The sequence below is a fragment of the Scyliorhinus torazame genome, chromosome 15 (genome assembly GCF_047496885.1).
Source record: "Scyliorhinus torazame isolate Kashiwa2021f chromosome 15, sScyTor2.1, whole genome shotgun sequence".
NCBI lineage: Eukaryota > Metazoa > Chordata > Chondrichthyes > Carcharhiniformes > Scyliorhinidae > Scyliorhinus > Scyliorhinus torazame.
Window position 1 is genome coordinate 5,599,577 of NC_092721.1, and position 18,957 is coordinate 5,618,533.

The following is an 18,957-nucleotide window of genomic DNA, read 5'->3' on the forward strand; positions in this document are numbered from 1 at the left end:
TTTCATTGTCCCGGCTCACTCAGCTCCCGTGCTGTTTTCACTGTCCCGGCTCACTCACCTCCCGTGCTGTTTTCAATGTCCCGGCTCACTCAGCTCCCGCACTGTTTTCACTGTCCTGGCTCACTCACCTCCCGCGCTGTTTTCAGAGTCCCGGCTCACTCAGCTCCCGCGCTGTTTTCACTGTCCCGGCTCACTCAGCTCCCGTGCTGTTTTCACTGTCCCGGCTCCCTCAGCTCCCGCGCTGTTTTCATCGTCCCGGCTCCCTCAGCTCCCGCGCTGTTTTCACTGTCCCGGCTCCCTCAGCTCCCGCGCTGTTTTCAGAGTCCCGGCTCACTCAGCTCCCGCGCTGTTTTCACTGTCCCGGCTCCCTCAGCTCCCGCGCTGTTTTCAGAGTCCCGGCTCACTCAGCTCCCGCGCTGTTTTCATTGTCCCGGTTCCCTCAGCTCCCGCGCTGTTTTCACTGTCCCGGCTCACTCAGCTCCCGCGCTGTTTTCACTGTCCCGGCTCACTCAGCTCCCGCACTGTTTTCAAAGTCCCGGCTCACTCAGCTCCCGCGCTGTTTTCACTGTCCCGGCTCACTCACCACTCGTGCTGTTTTCACTGTCCCGGCTCACTCACCTCCCGCGCTGTTTTCAGAGTCCCGGCTCCCTCAGCTCCCGCGCTGTTTTCAGAGTCCCGGCTCCCTCAGCTCCCGCGCTGTTTTCACTGTCCCGGCTCACTCAGCTCCCGCACTGTTTTCAGAGTCCCGGCTCCCTCAGCTCCCGCGCTGTTTTCACTGTCCCGGCTCACTCACCTCCCGCGCTGTTTTCAAAGTCCCGGCTCCCTCAGCTCTCGCGCTGTTTTCAGAGTCCTGGCTCACTCACCTCCCGTGCTGTTTTCAATGTCCCGGCTCACTCAGCTCCCGCACTGTTTTCACTGTCCTGGCTCACTCACCTCCCGCGCTGTTTTCAGAGTCCCGGCTCACTCAGCTCCCGCGCTGTTTTCACTGTCCCGGCTCACTCACCTCCCGCGCTGTTTTCATTGTCCCGGCTCCCTCAGCTCCCGCGCTGTTTTCACTGTCCCGGCTCACTCAGCTCCCGCGCTGTTTTCAGAGTCCCGGCTCCCTCAGCTCCCGCGCTGTTTTCATCGTCCCGGCTCCCTCAGCTCCCGCGCTGTTTTCACTGTCCCGGCTCCCTCAGCTCCCGCGCTGTTTTCAGAGTCCCGGCTCACTCAGCTCCCGCGCTGTTTTCACTGTCCCGGCTCCCTCAGCTCCCGCGCTGTTTCCAGAGTCCCGGCTCACTCAGCTCCCGCGCTGTTTTCATTGTCCCGGCTCCCTCAGCTCCCGCACTGTTTTCACTGTCCCGGCTCCCTCAGCTCCCGCACTGTTTTCAGAGTCCTAGCTCCCGCGCTGTTTTCAGTGTCCCGGCTCACTCACCTCCCGCGCTGTTTTCAGAGTCCCGGCTCCCTCAGTCCTTTCCCCCTCCTGACCAGCTCTACCCCCTGTGCTATCTGTGTAGTCCTTTCCCCTTCCTGACCAGCCCTGCTTTTGTGAGGGCCACGAAGAATCCAGCACGAGTTTTAAGAATACAAAGTAACAACATTTATTTACAATAACATATATATATATATATACATATATATATATATATATATATATAACAGCAGCAGCAACTTCCCTTGCTGCACACTCCTTCCTGCTGGTTCCTAAACTGGCCAGCTTTATTTATACTGGGAGTTTACTAATGGTCCCCAAACCAGGCTGGAATACCTCTGGGTATCGTCCTAGCACCTCAGTCAACCCTCCAGAAACTGTTTGGAGGATGTGCTGCCATTGCAACCGCAAATGGCGCAACCAGTCCCGACCCAACATGCTGGGCCCATGGCCACGCACCACGATAAGTGGGAAACGCCCCTCCTGGTGTCCATAAACAACGTGTCATTGTAGTTCCTGCAATGTCCAGTGGTTCCCCCGTGTAGGTGGCCAACCTAGCCTGTGAGTCGGTTAATGTAAGGGTCTGTATACCCTGCTTGATGCGGTCGAATGTCCTCTGGGCGATCACGGAGACCGCTGCGCCAGTGTCCAACTCCATCTCAAGCGGGTGGCCATTGACCCGTACAGTCACCTTAATGGGGGCCACACGGGGAGCTGCCACACAATGCAGCTGCAGGCAGTCGTCCTCCGTCTCCACGTCCTCAGGAGTAGTCGCCGCAGGTTCATCCACATGGAAGGTACGGCCCCTGGGCTGGTCCCAGTTACGGCCCCTGGGCTGGTCCCGGTTTCGGTCGGAACGACGGCGCCTCTGGCGCCGCCAGGACTGCCGTCCGCGACGGGGTCGGCGCCTACAAGTCTGACACGGACATGGCTCCTCATCCATTGGTTCTGGAGAAGGCTCCCTTCGGGGAGGAATGTCCGACGGCCACTGGCGTCGGTCCGGACGTTGCCTCGCCCAAGGTACCGCAGGAGTGTGGGGGGACGTTTTCGGACGGAAGGGGTTGCACCCCAAGGTATGCACTTCCATTCCCTGTAGCTCCTGCACTCCAGTGCAGCATCAAAAACATCCAAACGCCCGTACAGAGGCATGGTATAATAGAAAACAACTTCCAACCTGTATCCAACAAAAATCCAGGGAGGTGGCTTCAGCAGTGTAGACAGCTATTCACTTTAACCTTCGTCGCCAGTTTTGTAAGGGCCACGAAGAATCCAGCCCGAGTTTTAAGGATACAAAGTAATAACATTTATTTACAATAACATATATACATAACAGTAGCAGTAACTTCCCTTGCTACATACTCTTTCCTGCTGGTTCCTAAACTGGCCAGCTTTATTTATACTAGGAGTTTACTAATGGTTTCTCCGCCCCCCTCATTGGGGAAGCTCATACTCCCACAGGATTGTGGGATAGTCATTAGTCCCCAGCCAATGGTAAGTAGGTAGGTTATAACACCTGCTCCCTGTGCTATCTGTGTAGTCCTTTCCCCCTCCTGACCAGCTCTGCCTCCTGTGCTATCTGTGTAGTCCTTTCCCCGTCCTGACCAGCCCTGCCCCCTGTGCTATCTGTGTAGTCCTTTCCCCCTGACTCTGCCCCCTGTGCTATCTGTGTAGTCCTTCCCCCTGACCCTGCTCCCTGTGCTATCTGTGTAGTCTTTTCCACGTCCTGACCAGCCCTGCCCCCTGTACTATCTGTGTCGTCCTTTCCCCCTGACCCTGCCCCCTGTGCTATCTGTGTAGTCCTTTCCCCCTGACCCTGCTCCCTGTGCTATCTGTGTAGCCCTTTCCCCCTCCTGACCAGCCCTGCTCCCTGTGTAATCCTTTCCCCCTCCTAACCAGCTCTGCCTCCTGTGCTATCTGTGTCGTCCTTTTCCCCCTGACCAGCTCTGCTCCCTGTGCTATCTGTGTAGTCCTTTCCCCCTCCTGACCAGCTCTGCCTCCTGTGCTATCTGTGTCGTCCTTTACCCCCTGACCAGCTCTGCTCCCTGTGCTATCTGTGTAGTCCTTTCCCCGTCCTGACCAGCTCTGCCTCCTGTGCTATCTGTGTAGTCCTTTCCTCGTCCTGACCAGCCCTGCCCCCTGTGCTATCTGTGTAGTCCTTTCCCCCTGACCAACACTGCAAGCAAATTCATAAGAGAAAAGTTTTTTTATTAGTTGTACATTTGTTTCAGTTTTAGAAGTTGATTGTAATTCACAGCATTTCCAGCATTTTCATGTATTAGTAACAGGACAGAGAATGCACAAAAGCAAGAAGGTTATGTGAACCTATTCAGACACCGTTTAAAGCTCAGCTTGAATACTGGGCCAGTTCTGGGTGTCACACTATAGGAAGGATATGAACACATTGGAGAGAGAGCAGAAGAGGTTCACAAGAATGGTCCCAGGAATGAGAAACTTCAGTTCTGAGGAAAGGTTGGGACTGCTCCCCTTGGAGAGAAGACGGCTGAGAGGAGATTTGAAAGAGATGTTCCAAATCATGAGGGCGCTGGACAGAGTAGACCGGGAGAAACTGTTCCTGCTCGGCCCTTGAGCGGAAACCATATAATACTCACACGTAAAGCCTCCCAAACTACCGACGGCGAGACCTCCCCAGTACAGTTAAACTCACACACACCTCAATCACCTTCCCCATCCTATCACAGAAATTCTGGTCCACGTACTCTGCTCTCTTAGCTCCAGCTTACAGCACTTTCCCCAACACAAAGAAATCAATCCTCGAGAACACCTCGGGGATAAAACGAATCCCCCCCCCCCGGGCTGGGACCTGACCATCCTCGGTTCCAGCATTGTGTTCCAATTCCCCCCCCCCCCCCCTCTTCTGCCCAAAATCAACTCATAGGTATAGGTATACAGATTCGGAATGGCAGCCAGCATTTTCTCAATGAACCCTGTGTCATCCTAATTGGGGACATATATGCTGACCAACCTCCCCTCCAGCGCGCACGTTGCAATCACATACCTACCCTATGTTCTGCCACCACCTCCTCCATCTGAAACCTCACCCATTTACTCACCAAAATCGCTACCCCCCCGCGTCCTACTATCAAACCCTGAATAAAATACCTTGCTCAGCCAGCCCTTCCTGAGCCTTATCTGGACCTTCACCCTCAGATGGGCCTCTTGCAGCATCACACCATCCACCCCCACCCCTTTATCCTCCATCGCCACTACCCCAGGCCCCTCCCATCCAGCGTGGCCCACCCCATCCTTTAGTCACTGTCAACCCCCACCCCCTTCCCAGATTCCCCCAGCCACTTCCTCTTACAAACACCTCACACAGTATCCCCCCATCCCAACCACCATTCACATCTCCCAGGCTCATTGGAAGCTGCCCTACCAGGTTCCAATGATCGCAGCCCCTCCCCCACTACAATCCTTTCCACCAGCCAACCTTTGTTTGCTAGTACGGTGACCCCTGCCAGAGCCCCCTCCTCCCATCACCCCCTCAGCCACCCGGCCCCCCATGCCCTGGGCCCTCCAGCCTCTCAGCCATAGTCAGAGTGAGGAGAATGCATCCACAGAACAAAAGAAAATACAGCAAAAAAAGGAAAAAACAGATAAAGGAAACCACAGTAGAAAAAAATCAAAAAGAAAAGATCCCAGTCCTCACCTTCCCAAGTCCAAATCCCCAAACCCATCTCCGTCGCAGTGCTTCAGCCTTCACGAACGCCTCCACCTCCTCCGCCATTTCAAAATAGAAGTCCTTCGAATTGCGAGTCACTCTCAGCTTCAGCGGGTAGACCATTCCAAACCTCACACCGCTTCTGCACAGTGCCACCTTCACCCAACCAAAGGCAGCCTGCCTTCTCGCCAACTCCACCGTCAGATCTTGGTATATATGTAAACCAACGCCTTCCCACTTCACGTCCCACTTCTCCTTCACCTGGTAGCTGTGGAAGCAGACCATGACCGCCCTCGGTGGCTCATTAGTTTTAGGCTTCGGCTGGAGTGACCGATGGGCCCTGTCCAACTCCTAGAGGGAGGGCACTTCCCCTCCCTCATCAGCTTGTTGAACATGTCTGCAAAGTACTCCGTCGGACTCTGGCACTCTATCCTCTCGGGCAAGCCCACTATCCTCAAATTCTGCCTCCTCGATCTATTCTTCAGGTACTCCACTTTGCCTCTGAACCCTTCGTTGACCTCCGCCAGCCTCCACAGCTCCTCACCCATCGAGGTGAACTGGTCGCTATGCTGCGACAATGCCTCCTCCACCCTCTTCTTCTCTCCTTGCTCCCGCACCACCATCAACGTCTTCATCAACGCAAACTTTATTGAGGCAAGCGTCTCCTCCACCCACTGTTTGAGCGAGGTCATCATCTCCCAATGTTTGACGAACAGCCTTTTAACCATCCCCCGACACCACCTCGGTCAAAGTTTCAACGGGAACGGTCCCACCCGACGGACCAACACCCGCCATCTTCCCTCCCGTTGGACTCACAACAGCACTTGCCGACAGACCTTCGCTCGGCCCCTTCCGTCCCTGACCTTCTGGGATTTTGACATTCCACCGATTCCTTGGAACTTCCCACAACAGCTCATCCAAAAAATTATCCCGAAATCGGGCATAAAGATCCGAAAATCAAAGACTTGAGCAGGAGCCACCCAACGTGCAACCTCCATCTACATTTCACCGTTGGAAGTCCCCCATTGCATCTTAAGTTGGAAATATTAGCAACAACATTTTCACTCACTCCTTTTTTGTTTTGTTTTCTAGCTCCTATGTTAGATTTGACATCCTAAGAAGAATACTGACCAAGATCTTTGGCATTGATGTCATTATGGTGATGGTTATCACAGATATTGATAACAAAATAATTCAAAGAGCCAATGAGGTAAATTACAGGATTGCACGAGTATCAGGAAGCATTGAATCCAAAACCACAAAACTGATATTTGATACCTGTTATTTTCTGGATTTCAGTTGAATATTTCGCCCACAATACTTTCTCGCATATATGAAGAAGATTTCAAGCAGGATATGGCATGCTTAAAGGTATGATTAATATTTCCTTGCAGTTATAACCAGGAAGACCTGCTTGTGTAGCTGCTAACCATTCATCAGCACTTTTAACTTTGGCTTCAGTTATGTGGGGAGACTGGAGAAGCCGCTTGGAGCAGAGAACGTTGAGGGGATATGTAATAGAGGTGTTAAAATCATGGATGGTTTTGCGAGAGTAAATAAGGAGCATCCTTTGCCCCTGGCAGGAGGGTGGATAACCAGAGGATACAGATTTTGGATAATCGGCAGAGAACCCGAGGGGAGGTGGGGAGTTTTTTTAAACATTACAAGTTGTTGTGATCTGCCTGAAGGGGCGGTACAAACCGACTCAAAGGTAACTTTCAAAAGGGAAATTGGATACAGTTGAGAGCAAATTGTAGGGAAAGGACAGGAGAGTGGGACTAATTGGGTAACTTTCAATGAGCTGACACAGTCTCACTGGGTCAAACCGTCTGATTCTGTGCTGTAAAATTCGCTGATATGTTGTAAGATTAAAATTTACAACTCGGTTACAAAAGTTTCTTGGTGGAAATGATTGACTGTGATTGTATCATAACAAATACGACCCAGCTATGGTAATTGTATCCTGGCACTGGAGGATATGAATTGGGAGACTGTAATCACCAGCAAGAGTAGGAGACATAGAATAATACATCATAGATGGAGACCACTCGGCCCTTCAAACCTCTTCTGTCATTTGGTTAGATCGTTGTTTTTTTTAACTCATCTTTGGGATGTGGGCATCACTGGCTAGGCCAGCATTTATTCCCATCCCTAATTGCCCTTGAGAAGGTGATGGTAAATTGTCTTCTTGAACCGCTGCAGTGCATGCGGTGTAGGTACACCACTGTGCTGTTAGGGGGAGAATTCCAGGATATTGGCCCAGCGACAGTGGAGGAATGGTGATGTATTTCCAATTCAGGATGGTGAGTGACTTGAAGGGGGACCTCCAGGTGGTGGGGTTCCCAGGTATCTGCTGCTCCTGTCCTAGAAGGTAGCAGGAGGGTTTGGAAGGTGCTGTCTGAGGGGGTTTGCTGAGTCCCTGCTGTGCATCTTGTCGATGGTACACATGGCTGCCACTGTTCATCGGTGGTGGAGGGTTTGAAGGTTTGTGATGGGGTGCCAATCAAGCGGGCTGCTTTTTCCTGGATGATGTGGAGCTTCTTGAGTGTTGTTGGAGCTGCGCTCATCCAGGCAAGTGGAGAGTATTCCATCACACTCCTGACTTGTGCCTAGTAGTGGACTAGTAGTGGACAGATTTGGGGGAGTCAGGAGGTGTGTTACCACAGGATTCCTAGCTTCTGACCTGCTCTTGTAGCCACAGTATTAATGTGGTTAATAACAATAATCATTTATTGTCACAAATAGGCTTCAATGAAGTTACTGTGAAAAGCCCCTAGTCGCCACATTCTGGCATCTGCTCGGGGAGGCTGGTACGGGAATTGAACCCATGCTGCTGGCCTTGTTCTGCCTTACAAGCCAGCTGTTTAGCACACTGTGGTAAACCAGGTTAGTTCACTTTAGTTTCTGATCAATGGTAACCTCCGGAATGTTGATAGTGGGGGATTCAGCGATGGCCATTGATGTTGTCCAAAACCAGAAAATACTAGAAAATCTCAGCAAGACTGACAGCACCGGTGGAGAGAGAAGGGAGCTAATGTTTCGAGACTGGATGACTCTTTGTCAAAGCTGTCATGGTAATTTGCTTTTATCTGGGTGTTGTCCAGATCTTGCTGCATTTGCGTGTTGGCTGCTTCAGTGTCTGAGGAGTTGTGAATAGAGCTGAACATTATGCAATCATCATCAAACATCCCCATGTATGGACCCAGGTTCAATTCCAACCTTGGTGACTGTCTGTGTGGAGTCTGCACGTTCTCCCCGTGTCTGCGTGGGTTTCCTCCGGGTGCTCCGGTTTCCTCCCACAGTCCAAAGATGTGCAGGTTAGGTGAATTGGCCATTCTAAATTGCCCTCAGGTTGGGTTACGGGGATAAAGGGGATAGGGTGGAGATGTAGGGCTTAAGTAGGGTGCTCTTTCCAAGGGCCGGTGCAGACACGATGGGCTGAATGGCCTCCTTCTGCACTGTAAATTCTATGATCTATCGTTTATAAAAGTAGGTTCTGCTTTACCTGCTGCCTTCTGGATATTGCACTTTAGGAATGATGTGGAGATGCCGGCGTTGGACTGGGGTGAGCACAGTAAGAAGTCTTACAACACCAGGTTAAAGTCCAACAGGTTTGTTTCGATGTCACTAGCTTTCGGAGCGCTGCTCCTTCCTCAGGTGAATGAAGAGGTCTGTTCCAGAAACACATATATAGACAAATTCAAAGATGCCAAACAATGCTTGGAATGCGAGCATTAGCAGGTGATTAAATCTTTACAGATCCAGAGATGGGGTAACCCCAGGTTAAAGAGGTGTGAATTGTACCAAGCCAGGACAGTTGGTAGGATTTCGCAGGCCAGATGGTGGGGGATGAATGTAATGCGACATGAATCCCAGGTCCCGGTTGAGGCCGCACTCATGTGTGCGGAACTTGGCTATAAGTTTCTGCTCGGCGATTCTGCGTTGTCGCGGGTCCTGAAGGCCGCCTTGGAGAACGCTTACCCGGAGATCAGAGGCTGAATGCCCTTGACTGCTGAAGTGTTCCCCGACTGGAAGGGAACATTCCTGCCTGGTGATTGTTGCGCGATGTCCGTTCATTCGTTGTCGCAGCATCTGTATGGTCTCGCCAATGTACCACGCTTCGGGACATCCTTTCCTGCAGCATATGAGGTAGACAACGTTGGCCGAGTCGCACGAGTATGTACCGCGTACCTGGTGGGTGGTGTTCTCACGTGTAATAGTGGTATCCATGTCGATGATCTGGCACGTCTTGCAGAGATTGCCATGACAGGGTTGTGTGGTGTCGTTGTCACTGTTCTGAAGACTGGGTAGTTTGCTGCAAACAATGGTTCGTTTGAGGTTGCGCGGTTGTTTGAAGGCAAGTAGTGGGGGTGTGGGGATGACCTTGGCAAGATGTTCATCGTCATCAATGACGTGTTGAAGGCTGTGAAGAAGATGACGTAGTTTCTCCGCTCCGGGGAAGTACTGGACGACGAAGGGTATTCTGTCGGTTGTGTCCCATGTTTGTCTTCTGAGGATCCAGATCTTCAGAGCACCCTACGTGCTCTCATCCCACGTACGCATTGGAGATCTCTACTGCCTCCCGAAAATACATAAGGCCAACACACCAGGCCGCCCTATCGTTTCAGGCAATGGGACCCTGTGTGAGAACTTCTCTGGCTACATCGAGGGCATCTTGAAACCCATCGTACAAGGTACACCCAGCTTCTGTCGCGACACGACGGACTTCCTACAGAAACTCAGCACCCATGGACCAGTTGAACCAGGAACATTCCTCGTCACAATGGACGTCTCGGCACTCTACACCAGCATCCCCCATGACGACGGCATTGCTGCAACAGCCTCAGTACTCAACACCGACAACTGCCAATCTCCAGACTCAATTCTGCAACTCATCCGCTTCATTCTGGATCACAACGTCTTCACCTTCGACAACAAGTTCTTCATCCAGACGCACGGAACAGCCATGGGGACCAAATGCGCACCCCAATACGCCAACATCTTCATGCACAAGTTTGAACAGGACCTACTCACCGCACAGGACCTTCAACCGATGTTATACACCAGATACATCGATGACCTTTTTTTCCTTTGGACCCACGGCGAAGAATCACTGAAACGACTACACGATGACATTAATAAGTTCCATCCAACCATCAGACTCACCATGGACTACTCTCCAAAATCAGTTGCATTCTTGGACACACTCATCTCCATCAAGGACGGTCACCTCAGCACTTCGCTTTACCGCAAACCTACGGATAACCTCATGATGCTCCACTTCTCCAGCTTCCACCCTAAACACATTAAAGAAGCCATCCCCTATGGACAAGCGCTCCGTATACAAAGGATCTGCTCAGACGAGGAGGAGCGTAACAGACATCTACAGACGTTGAAAGATGCCCTCGTACAAACGGGATATGGCACTCGACTCATCGATCGACAGTTCCAACGCGCCACAGCGAAAAACCGGACCGACCTCCTCAGAAGACAAACATGGGACACAACCGACAGAATACCCTTCGTCGTCCAGTACTTCCCCGGAGCGGAGAAACTACGTCATCTTCTTCACAGCCTTCAACACGTCATTGATGACGATGAACATCTTGCCAAGGTCATCCCCACACCCCCACTACTTGCCTTCAAACAACCGCGCAACCTCAAACGAACCATTGTTTGCAGCAAACTACCCAGTCTTCAGAACAGTGACAACGACACCACACAACCCTGTCATGGCAATCTCTGCAAGACGTGCCAGATCATCGACATGGATACCACTATTACACGTGAGAACACCACCCACCAGGTACGCGGTACATACTCGTGCGACTCGGCCAACGTTGTCTACCTCATACGCTGCAGGAAAGGATGTCCCGAGGCGTGGTACATTGGCGAGACCATACAGATGCTGAGACAACGAATGAACGGACATCGCGCAACAATCACCAGGCAGGAATGTTCCCTTCCAGTCGGGGAACACTTCAGCAGTCAAGGGCATTCAGCCTCTGATCTCCGGGTAAGCGTTCTCCAAGGCGGCCTTCAGGACCCGCGACAACGCAGAATCGCCGAGCAGAAACTTATAGCCAAGTTCCGCACACATGAGTGCGGCCTCAACCGGGACCTGGGATTCATGTCGCATTACATTCATCCCCCACCATCTGGCCTGCGAAATCCTACCAACTGTCCTGGCTTGGTACAATTCACACCTCTTTAACCTGGGGTTACCCCATCTCTGGATCTGTAAAGATTTAATCACCTGCTAATGCTCGCATTCCAAGCATTGTTTGGCATCTTTGAATTTGTCTATATATGTGTTTCTGGAACAGACCTCTTCATTCACCTGAGGAAGGAGCAGCGCTCCGAAAGCTAGTGACATCGAAACAAACCTGTTGGACTTTAACCTGGTGTTGTAAGACTTCGTACTGCACTTTAGGAAGGGTGTGAAGGCATTGGAGAGGGTGCAGAAAGATGCATGAACATGGTTGCAGCAAGGAGGGTCAGTAATACAAGGATAGGTTGCCAAAACTGGGGATGTTCTCCTTAGCACAGAGAAGGTTGTGGGCCGCATGGTGGCACAGTGGGTAGCACTGTTGCTTCACAGCGCCGGGGTCCCTAGTTCGATTCCCGGCTTGGGTCACTATCTGTGCGGAGTCTGTATGGTCTCCCCGAGTCTGTGTGGGTTTCCTCCGGGTGCTCCAGTTTCCTCCCACAAGTCCCGAAAGACGTGATATTAGGTGAATTGGACATTCTGAATTCTCCCTCTGTGTACCCGAACAGGCGCCGGAATGTGGCGACTAGGGGCTTTTCATAGTAACTTCATTGCAGTGTTAATGGAAGCCGGCTTGGGACAATAATAATAAAGGTTGAGGGAGATTTGATTGGATGTTCAAAATCGCAAGGGGTTTAGAGATGGTGTGGGGAATTCAATGCAGACATTTCTAAGTTCATTTCTGGCAGGTTTTTCAGGGAGTTCCCCACTGCTATTCAATGACACTTAGTCATTTTTTTGGGCCCTGGGGAATTTCTCACTGGTTTAGCCCCCACTTAGAACTTTTATTCAGCACTGAACTCCGGGATCGAGCGGCCATTGAGAAAGGGTGCCCCGATCTCTCAGTAAACCTTTTTAAAAATATAAATTTAGAGTAACCAATTCATTTTTCCAATTAAGGGGCAATTTAGTGTGGCCAATCCACCTACCCTGCACATCTTTGGGTTGTGGGGGTGAGACCCACGCAAACACGGGGAGAATGTGCAAACTCCACACGGACAGTGACTCAGAGACGGGATCGAACCCGGGACCTCGGCGCCGTGGGGGTGCAGTGCTAACCACTGCACCACCGTGCTGCCCCCATCTCTCAGTGAACTTGAGTTCCCCCATGCCCCCTCCCATGGGCAATGTCACATGGGCATTACCACCCCTCCCCCCAAGTGAGGACAGCCCGCTATGGGATCCCTGGGGCCCATCCTCCTCAGGACTCCCCAAGCCCCCTTACAGGACCCCTCCCCATTAGCCCCCAACCTCCCAGAGGTTACCTACCCTGCATACCCCACCCTTCAAACCCCCCTCCACCCTCCTTTCATCAGCATGGCCACCCGAGGGCTCTGACCTTGGCAGTGCCACCTTGGCACCCAGGCACTGTTCCTGCCGGCTTGGCAGTGCCAAGGTGCACGTGTTCCAGACCCTGCATGGTTCCCGACCACCCAGGGACCTCCAATGGCCTGGGAAACACCCTGGGTGCCGTTCCGCCAGGTCCACGTTCTTGTGGACCAGTACTGATTGGCATCTGGCTGCAGCCTCCGCTGGATAATTACATGAAGAGAAAACATCTGTATCGTTACCGGAAAGAGGCTGGAGATTGGCTGGGCTGGGCTGAGCTGCTCTGACAGGGAGCCAAACTGGACACAACGGTTTGAAAGACTTCCCTTTTGTGCTGTAACAATTCTATGGTTCTATAACTTTTAAAAAAGCACTGTAAAAGTTTGGTTGCTACAGACAACTTTGGCTATTTCCCCTCATTCATGTCCGTGGATAGTAGTTATTAGCACTTAATGTTGATTTTGAAATTTTCAAGCGCAATTGGATTAAACCAGCCTATGAAAGCACTTTTCTTTAAACATGGAACATACAGTGCAGAAGGAGGCCATTCGGCCCATCGAGTCTGCACCGACCCACTTAAGCCCTCACTTCCACCCTATCCCCGTAACCCAATAACCCCATCTAACCTTTTTGGTCACTAAGGGCAATTTATCATGTCCAATCCACCCAACCTGCGCGTCTTTGGACTGTGGGAGGAAACCGGAGCACCCGGAGGAAACCCACGCAGACACGGGGAGAACGTGCAGACTCCACACAGACAGTGAGGGAATCGAACCTGGGACCCAGGCGCTGTGAAGGCACAATGCTATCCACTTGTGCTACCGTACTGCCCACTTGACTCTGCTTAGTTTCAACTCCATAGCTGTTAGGAAAAGAAGCAAGTGACATTGGAAGTGAACTGTCAGAGGGGCAGTACCAAGAGAGTGCTGCATGTCAGGAAGTGCTATCTTTTGGGAAAGGCGTTAAACTGAAACCTCATGTGCCCCCTCAGGTGGGTGTTAAAGATCCCACAAGGCTAGTTTTTCAAAAAGAGTTCGGGAATCCCTAGCCTGTTCATGGGGAGAACGTGCAGACTCCGCAGAGACAGTGACCCACGCCGGGAATCAAACTTGGGACCCTGGAGCTGTGAAGCAACTGTGCTAACCACTGTGCTTCCATGCTGCCCACAAGGTTCATCCTAACCTGCTTTGTGTTCTTACCTCTATTTATAAAGCCCAGAGTCCTGTATGCCTCACTTTTTAACCTGTTCTTCCACCTCAACAATTTATGCATATGTACCCCAGGGTATCTCTATTCTCACACCCAACTAGAATTGTACCCTTTTGTTTATATTGCTTCTCCTTGTTCTTCCCAACAAAATGAATCACTTCACACTCTTCTGCATCTGCCTTTTATTCCATACATTATTATTCGTACATTGCGAAGACCTCATATTTTGGGAGAGTAGAAATGATCCGTCAATGTTTATAAGAGGGGTTTTGTCACTCTGCCATCCCCTTGATTTTCATCTTTTTGTGCCTTCTGACGGCCCAGACAATCCAGCCGATGTATTGGTGGGCACCGGCCCTGCCGCTGAATTAATAATACTGTGGAGACGAGCCTCGTGTCCTCCACAAGGCAGGATGATTGTGACTTTGTGATGGCAACCCTGCTTTATACCTCTCCCTGTTTTTATTTCCACTGCCGATTTTCTGTCACCTAGCTTACACCATTGACAAAGTCAAAATCTACCTCACTGAGTTCAACAATTATTTTTAGACTCTTGTCAAATGCGATTGTAAAGGATTTCAAAGTGAACATTTGATGTAATCCGGTCTATTTTGGAATTGTTTTCAGCTCTCGCACCTGTAATATTTAATTATAAACCCTGCATTCTGTTATGTAGACAGGATACAAAGAGAGGGCAGTAATTTATTGTAGAAAAGTGATGGAAATGATACTGCATAAATGTTTCTGAACCTGCACCAGGAATTAAACTATTTAAATATGTGGAAAAGTAAATTTTGGTTTTGAATGATCCTTTGGTATCTAACTATTTCCCACTCCAAAACATTATAGTTCTATCTGTGAGACAAAGTTTAAACAAATCCTGAACCATGTTTTCACTGTTGTTTCTGCAGGTTCTCCCACCTACAGTTTACATGCGAGTGACCGACAACATTCCTCAGATTGTGGCATTTATAGAAAGAATCATTCACAATGGTCATGCTTATTCTACCTCGACAGGTGAGTTTGTGCAGTCCCATCAGTGAGTTTCAGCTGTGTTTATATTAATAAGAACATAAGAACTAGGAGCAGGAGTCGGCCATCTGGCCCCTCGAGCCTGCTCCGCCATTCAATGATATCATGGCTGATCTTATTGTGGACTCCACTTACCCGCCCGCTCACTGTAACCTTTTTATTCCTTTACTGTTCAAAAATCTATCTACCTTTGCCTTAAAAACATTTAACGAGGTCGCTCCAGCTGCTTCACTGGGCCGGGAATTCCACAGATTCACAACCCTTTGGGTGAAGAGGTTTCTCCTCCACTCAGTCCCAAATCTACTTCCCCTTATTTTGAGGCTATGCCTCCAAGTTCGAGTTTCACCCGCCAGTAGAAACAACGTCCCAATTTCTAACTTATCTATTCCCTTCATAATTTTATATGTTTCTATAAGATCCCCCCGCATTCTTCTAAATTCTAATGAGTATAGTTCCAGTCTGCTCAGTCTCTCTTCATAAGCCAATCCTCTCAACCCCGGAGTCAATCTAGTGAATCTCCTCTGCACCCCCTCCAGCGCCAGTACCTCCTTTCTCAAGTAAGGAGACCAAAACTTTACACACTACTCCAGGTGTGGCCCCACCAGCATCCTAAACAGCTGCAACATAACCTCCCTGCTTTTAAACTCCACCCCTCCAACAATGAAGGTCAAAATTCCATTTGCCTTCTTAATTACCTGCTGCATCTGCAAACCAACATTTTGCGATTCATGCACAAGGACACCCAGGTCCCTCTGCACAGCAGCATGCTGCAATTTATTACCATTTAAATAATAGTCCATTTTGCTGTTATTCCTACCAAAATGGATAACCTCACATTTACCAACATTGTACTCCATCTGCCAGACTCACTTAAACTATCTATATCCCTCTGCAGACTTTCTGTGTCCTCTGCACATTTTACTCTACCAATCATTTTAGTGTCAGCAAACTTTGAGACATTACACTTGGTCCCCAACTCCAGATCATCTATGTAATAAAATATTATTTATAGTCCATGGATACATAACTCTGGTCTACTCACAGCCTGTCCTTAAATTAAACCTGGACCCTTTAGACTGACTGGCAATCTTATTTCATGCCCATATTAAAATAAAACTTTGCATGTGACTATGATGACCCATGTTGTGGTGAAAAGCCTCAATTTTCTTTTGTGCTTTAAGACCAAAGTGGGATGGGGAGTATTCTAAAAGAGGGTTCATTGATTTCCTGATTATGATATAATTAGGTTCCAAGAAACACCCATGTGACCTGGGGTTGGCATGGGGATGAAGAGCTAAGAGGCAAAGGGTAAATAGAAAGCTAATTGCAATGGGGTTGGGTTTTAGCCTGAGATTTATTTTTGGTAGTTAAGAATGCACTGAGAATTTGTGTAAAGAGGAAGTAAACAAAGTTCTCTCTGAATGAAGCAGTTTTTTTGTTTGGCAGGTCAGAACACACTGAGAATTTGGATAAGAGACAAGAAGCAAAGTTCTCTCCAAATGGAAGTCATTTCTTGATTAATAAGGGGATCAGGGGTTATGGGGAGAAGGCAGGAGAATGGGGATGAGAAAATATCAGCCATGATTGAATGGCGGAGCAGACTCGATGGGCCGAGTGGCCTAATTCTGCTCCTATGTCTAATGGTCTTATGGTTATGGTGATCTTTGAACAGATCCTGACATTGAAGCCAGTCTGAGAGTAGAGCAGAGACTTGTTGTGCGTCTAGAGGTCTAAAGACTGGAAGAGCAAGAGATTGTGGATTGGGCAAGACCCATGACTGCTGGTTCAATACTTCCATTGCCCACTGGACCATTTAAAGGGGTCAAAGAAAGGGGTCTCTGGGGATTCTGTGCTGTCAGATTATCACGATTGAAGAGATAGGGAGTTTGGAGATGTAAGACTTATTGGTATCAGGGACTTCAGATGGAATACAACCGCTGATGAATGTGACTAAAGAGCCGAAGCAATGGAGTGGGCAATGAGAGATTCTATGGATGTCGAGTTGGAAAGCCTGTGAGATTTCCCGTGGTCCGACATTTGTACAGGAAATAATGCGAGTACTTTACGATGTAAGGCATTGTAACTACGTGAGGCGCATCTTTCTTGTATCAATTATTTGAAATGAAATGTACCTTTTATTTGAAATATCCTTTGCTTTTAATTACTTTTTGAATTATGTTGATTTTAAGTTGGTTTGTTACAGTGAATCATAATAAGTTAAATCTTGTCCAGCAGTTTTCTGTCTGTTGGTGTTGTGGGCATAGCTTTCTTTTTAAAACATTATTGACTTCTACTGGGTCAGTAACACACATTGGTGCGACTGTGCGGTTTAGGTGTGGGGGGGGGGGCTTGTTCCAGATCCATTTCACCATCTTGGGGAGAGCTCGATTTGAAAATGAATACCAATGTTACTAAGAGAGTTGAAGGGAAGTTGGTCTAATTTGTTGCAAATAATATAGTGGCACAGTGGTTAGCGCTACTGCCTCACAGCGTTAGGGACATGGGTTCGATTCCAGCCTCGAGTGACTGTGTGGAGTCTGCACTTTCTCCCCGTGTCTGCATGGCTTTTCTCTGGGTGCTCCGGTTTCCTCGACAGTCCAAAGATGTTCAGGTTAGGTGAGGTTATGGGAATAGGGCAGGGAAGTGGACCTAGGTAGGGTGCTTTTCCAGAGGGTTGGTGCAGACTCCAAATGGCCTCCTTCTGCACTGTAGGGATTCTATGGATAGTAACAATAACTCTCATTTTTGAAGGGAAATTTAATAGAAGTGTTCAAAATATTGAGGAGTTTTAATAAATCCGAGTGGGAGAAGGTGTTTCAATTGGTAGGAAGGTTAGGAACAGGAAAGCATTAATTTAGAATAATTATCAAAAAATCCAGTGGGGGTTTCGGGTCGGGGGAGTTAGAATGATTTTTTCACAGTGATTTGTCATGACCGAGAATGTCCTGGCGAAAGGGGCAGTGGAAGCAGATTCAATTGTAACTGTCAGAAAGGGATTGCATATATAGTACAGGAAGAAAAACATTGCAGGGCTATGTGGAAAGAGCAGGAGGAGTGAAATTAAATGGAAAGCTCTTTCAAAGAACCAGCAGAGACATGCTGGGCCAAATGGCCTCCGCAGGTGCTGTCCCATTCTGTGATTCACAGGATTTCAGTGACTGTTTGCAGCTCAGTATCATTTAGCCCTGATCTCTGGCATTGCAAAATGATGTATTAATCTTGCAACTGAAAAAAGGTTTTTATTTATTAAATGAAACACTTGCTTTCTCTGGAAAATTTCAGGAAATGTATATTTCGACGTCCAGTCTATTGGTGATCAATATGGGAAGTTTGTTGCGATGTGTGCTGATACCGTTGGAGGAACAAGTATGTATTTCCAATTGTGTTAATGGCTTCACTGTTTGAATTTTTACTGTTAACTTCTTTCTGGTGGTTGTGGTTGTGGCCTGAGTTTCCATGAGCAGACTAGGGGTGAGATTTAACAAAACAAAAAAAATCCCGTTTTGGGTGAGAATGCACGGTAGCACAGTGGTTAACACTGTTGCTTCACAGAGTTGTGGCCTCAGGTTCGATTCCCGGCTTGGGTCACTGTCTGTGCGGAGTCTGCACGTTCTCCCTGTGTCTGCATGAGTTTCTTCCGGGTGCTCCAGTTTCCTCCCACAAGTCCCAAAAGACATTCTGAATTCTCCCTCTGTGTACCCGAACAATGTGGCGACTAGAGGCTTTTCACAGTAACTTCATTGCAGTGTTAATGTAAGCCAATTGTGACACTAATAAAGATTATTATTGTTATAGCGAGTGTTTCTCAGAGCACGCAGCGATGAGATCAGCTCCGCTACCAAGCGGGTTTTGTTTTTTCTGGGGCCTCTGTGGGGAACGATCTGCCAAGGCCTCACTTAACTCCCATTTTTAAATGCCACCCCGATCTCTCGATCCTCCCCAACTGCGGCCTCCAGACCCCCAACACCCCAACTTACCGATTAGGGGTTCTTCGATTCTCCCCTCACCCCACCTCATAAGGACCGGGTA

The 18,957-nt window shown here is 49.3% G+C and overlaps 1 protein-coding gene across 4 annotated transcripts in view; it reads left to right on the forward strand.

Annotated features, from left to right (window-relative positions):
• The window catches only part of cars2 (cysteinyl-tRNA synthetase 2, mitochondrial), a 126,012-nt gene that overhangs the window by 45,316 nt on the left and 61,739 nt on the right, over nt 1-18,957 (forward strand). For all 4 annotated transcript variants that reach the window (XM_072476005.1, XM_072476007.1, XM_072476003.1 and 1 more), the window contains 4 exons: nt 6,183-6,300; nt 6,390-6,461; nt 14,808-14,913; nt 18,211-18,294. In XM_072476005.1, the coding sequence (XP_072332106.1) occupies nt 6,183-6,300; nt 6,390-6,461; nt 14,808-14,913; nt 18,211-18,294 (380 nt within the window). The remainder of the gene's footprint in view (nt 1-6,182; nt 6,301-6,389; nt 6,462-14,807; nt 14,914-18,210; nt 18,295-18,957) is intronic.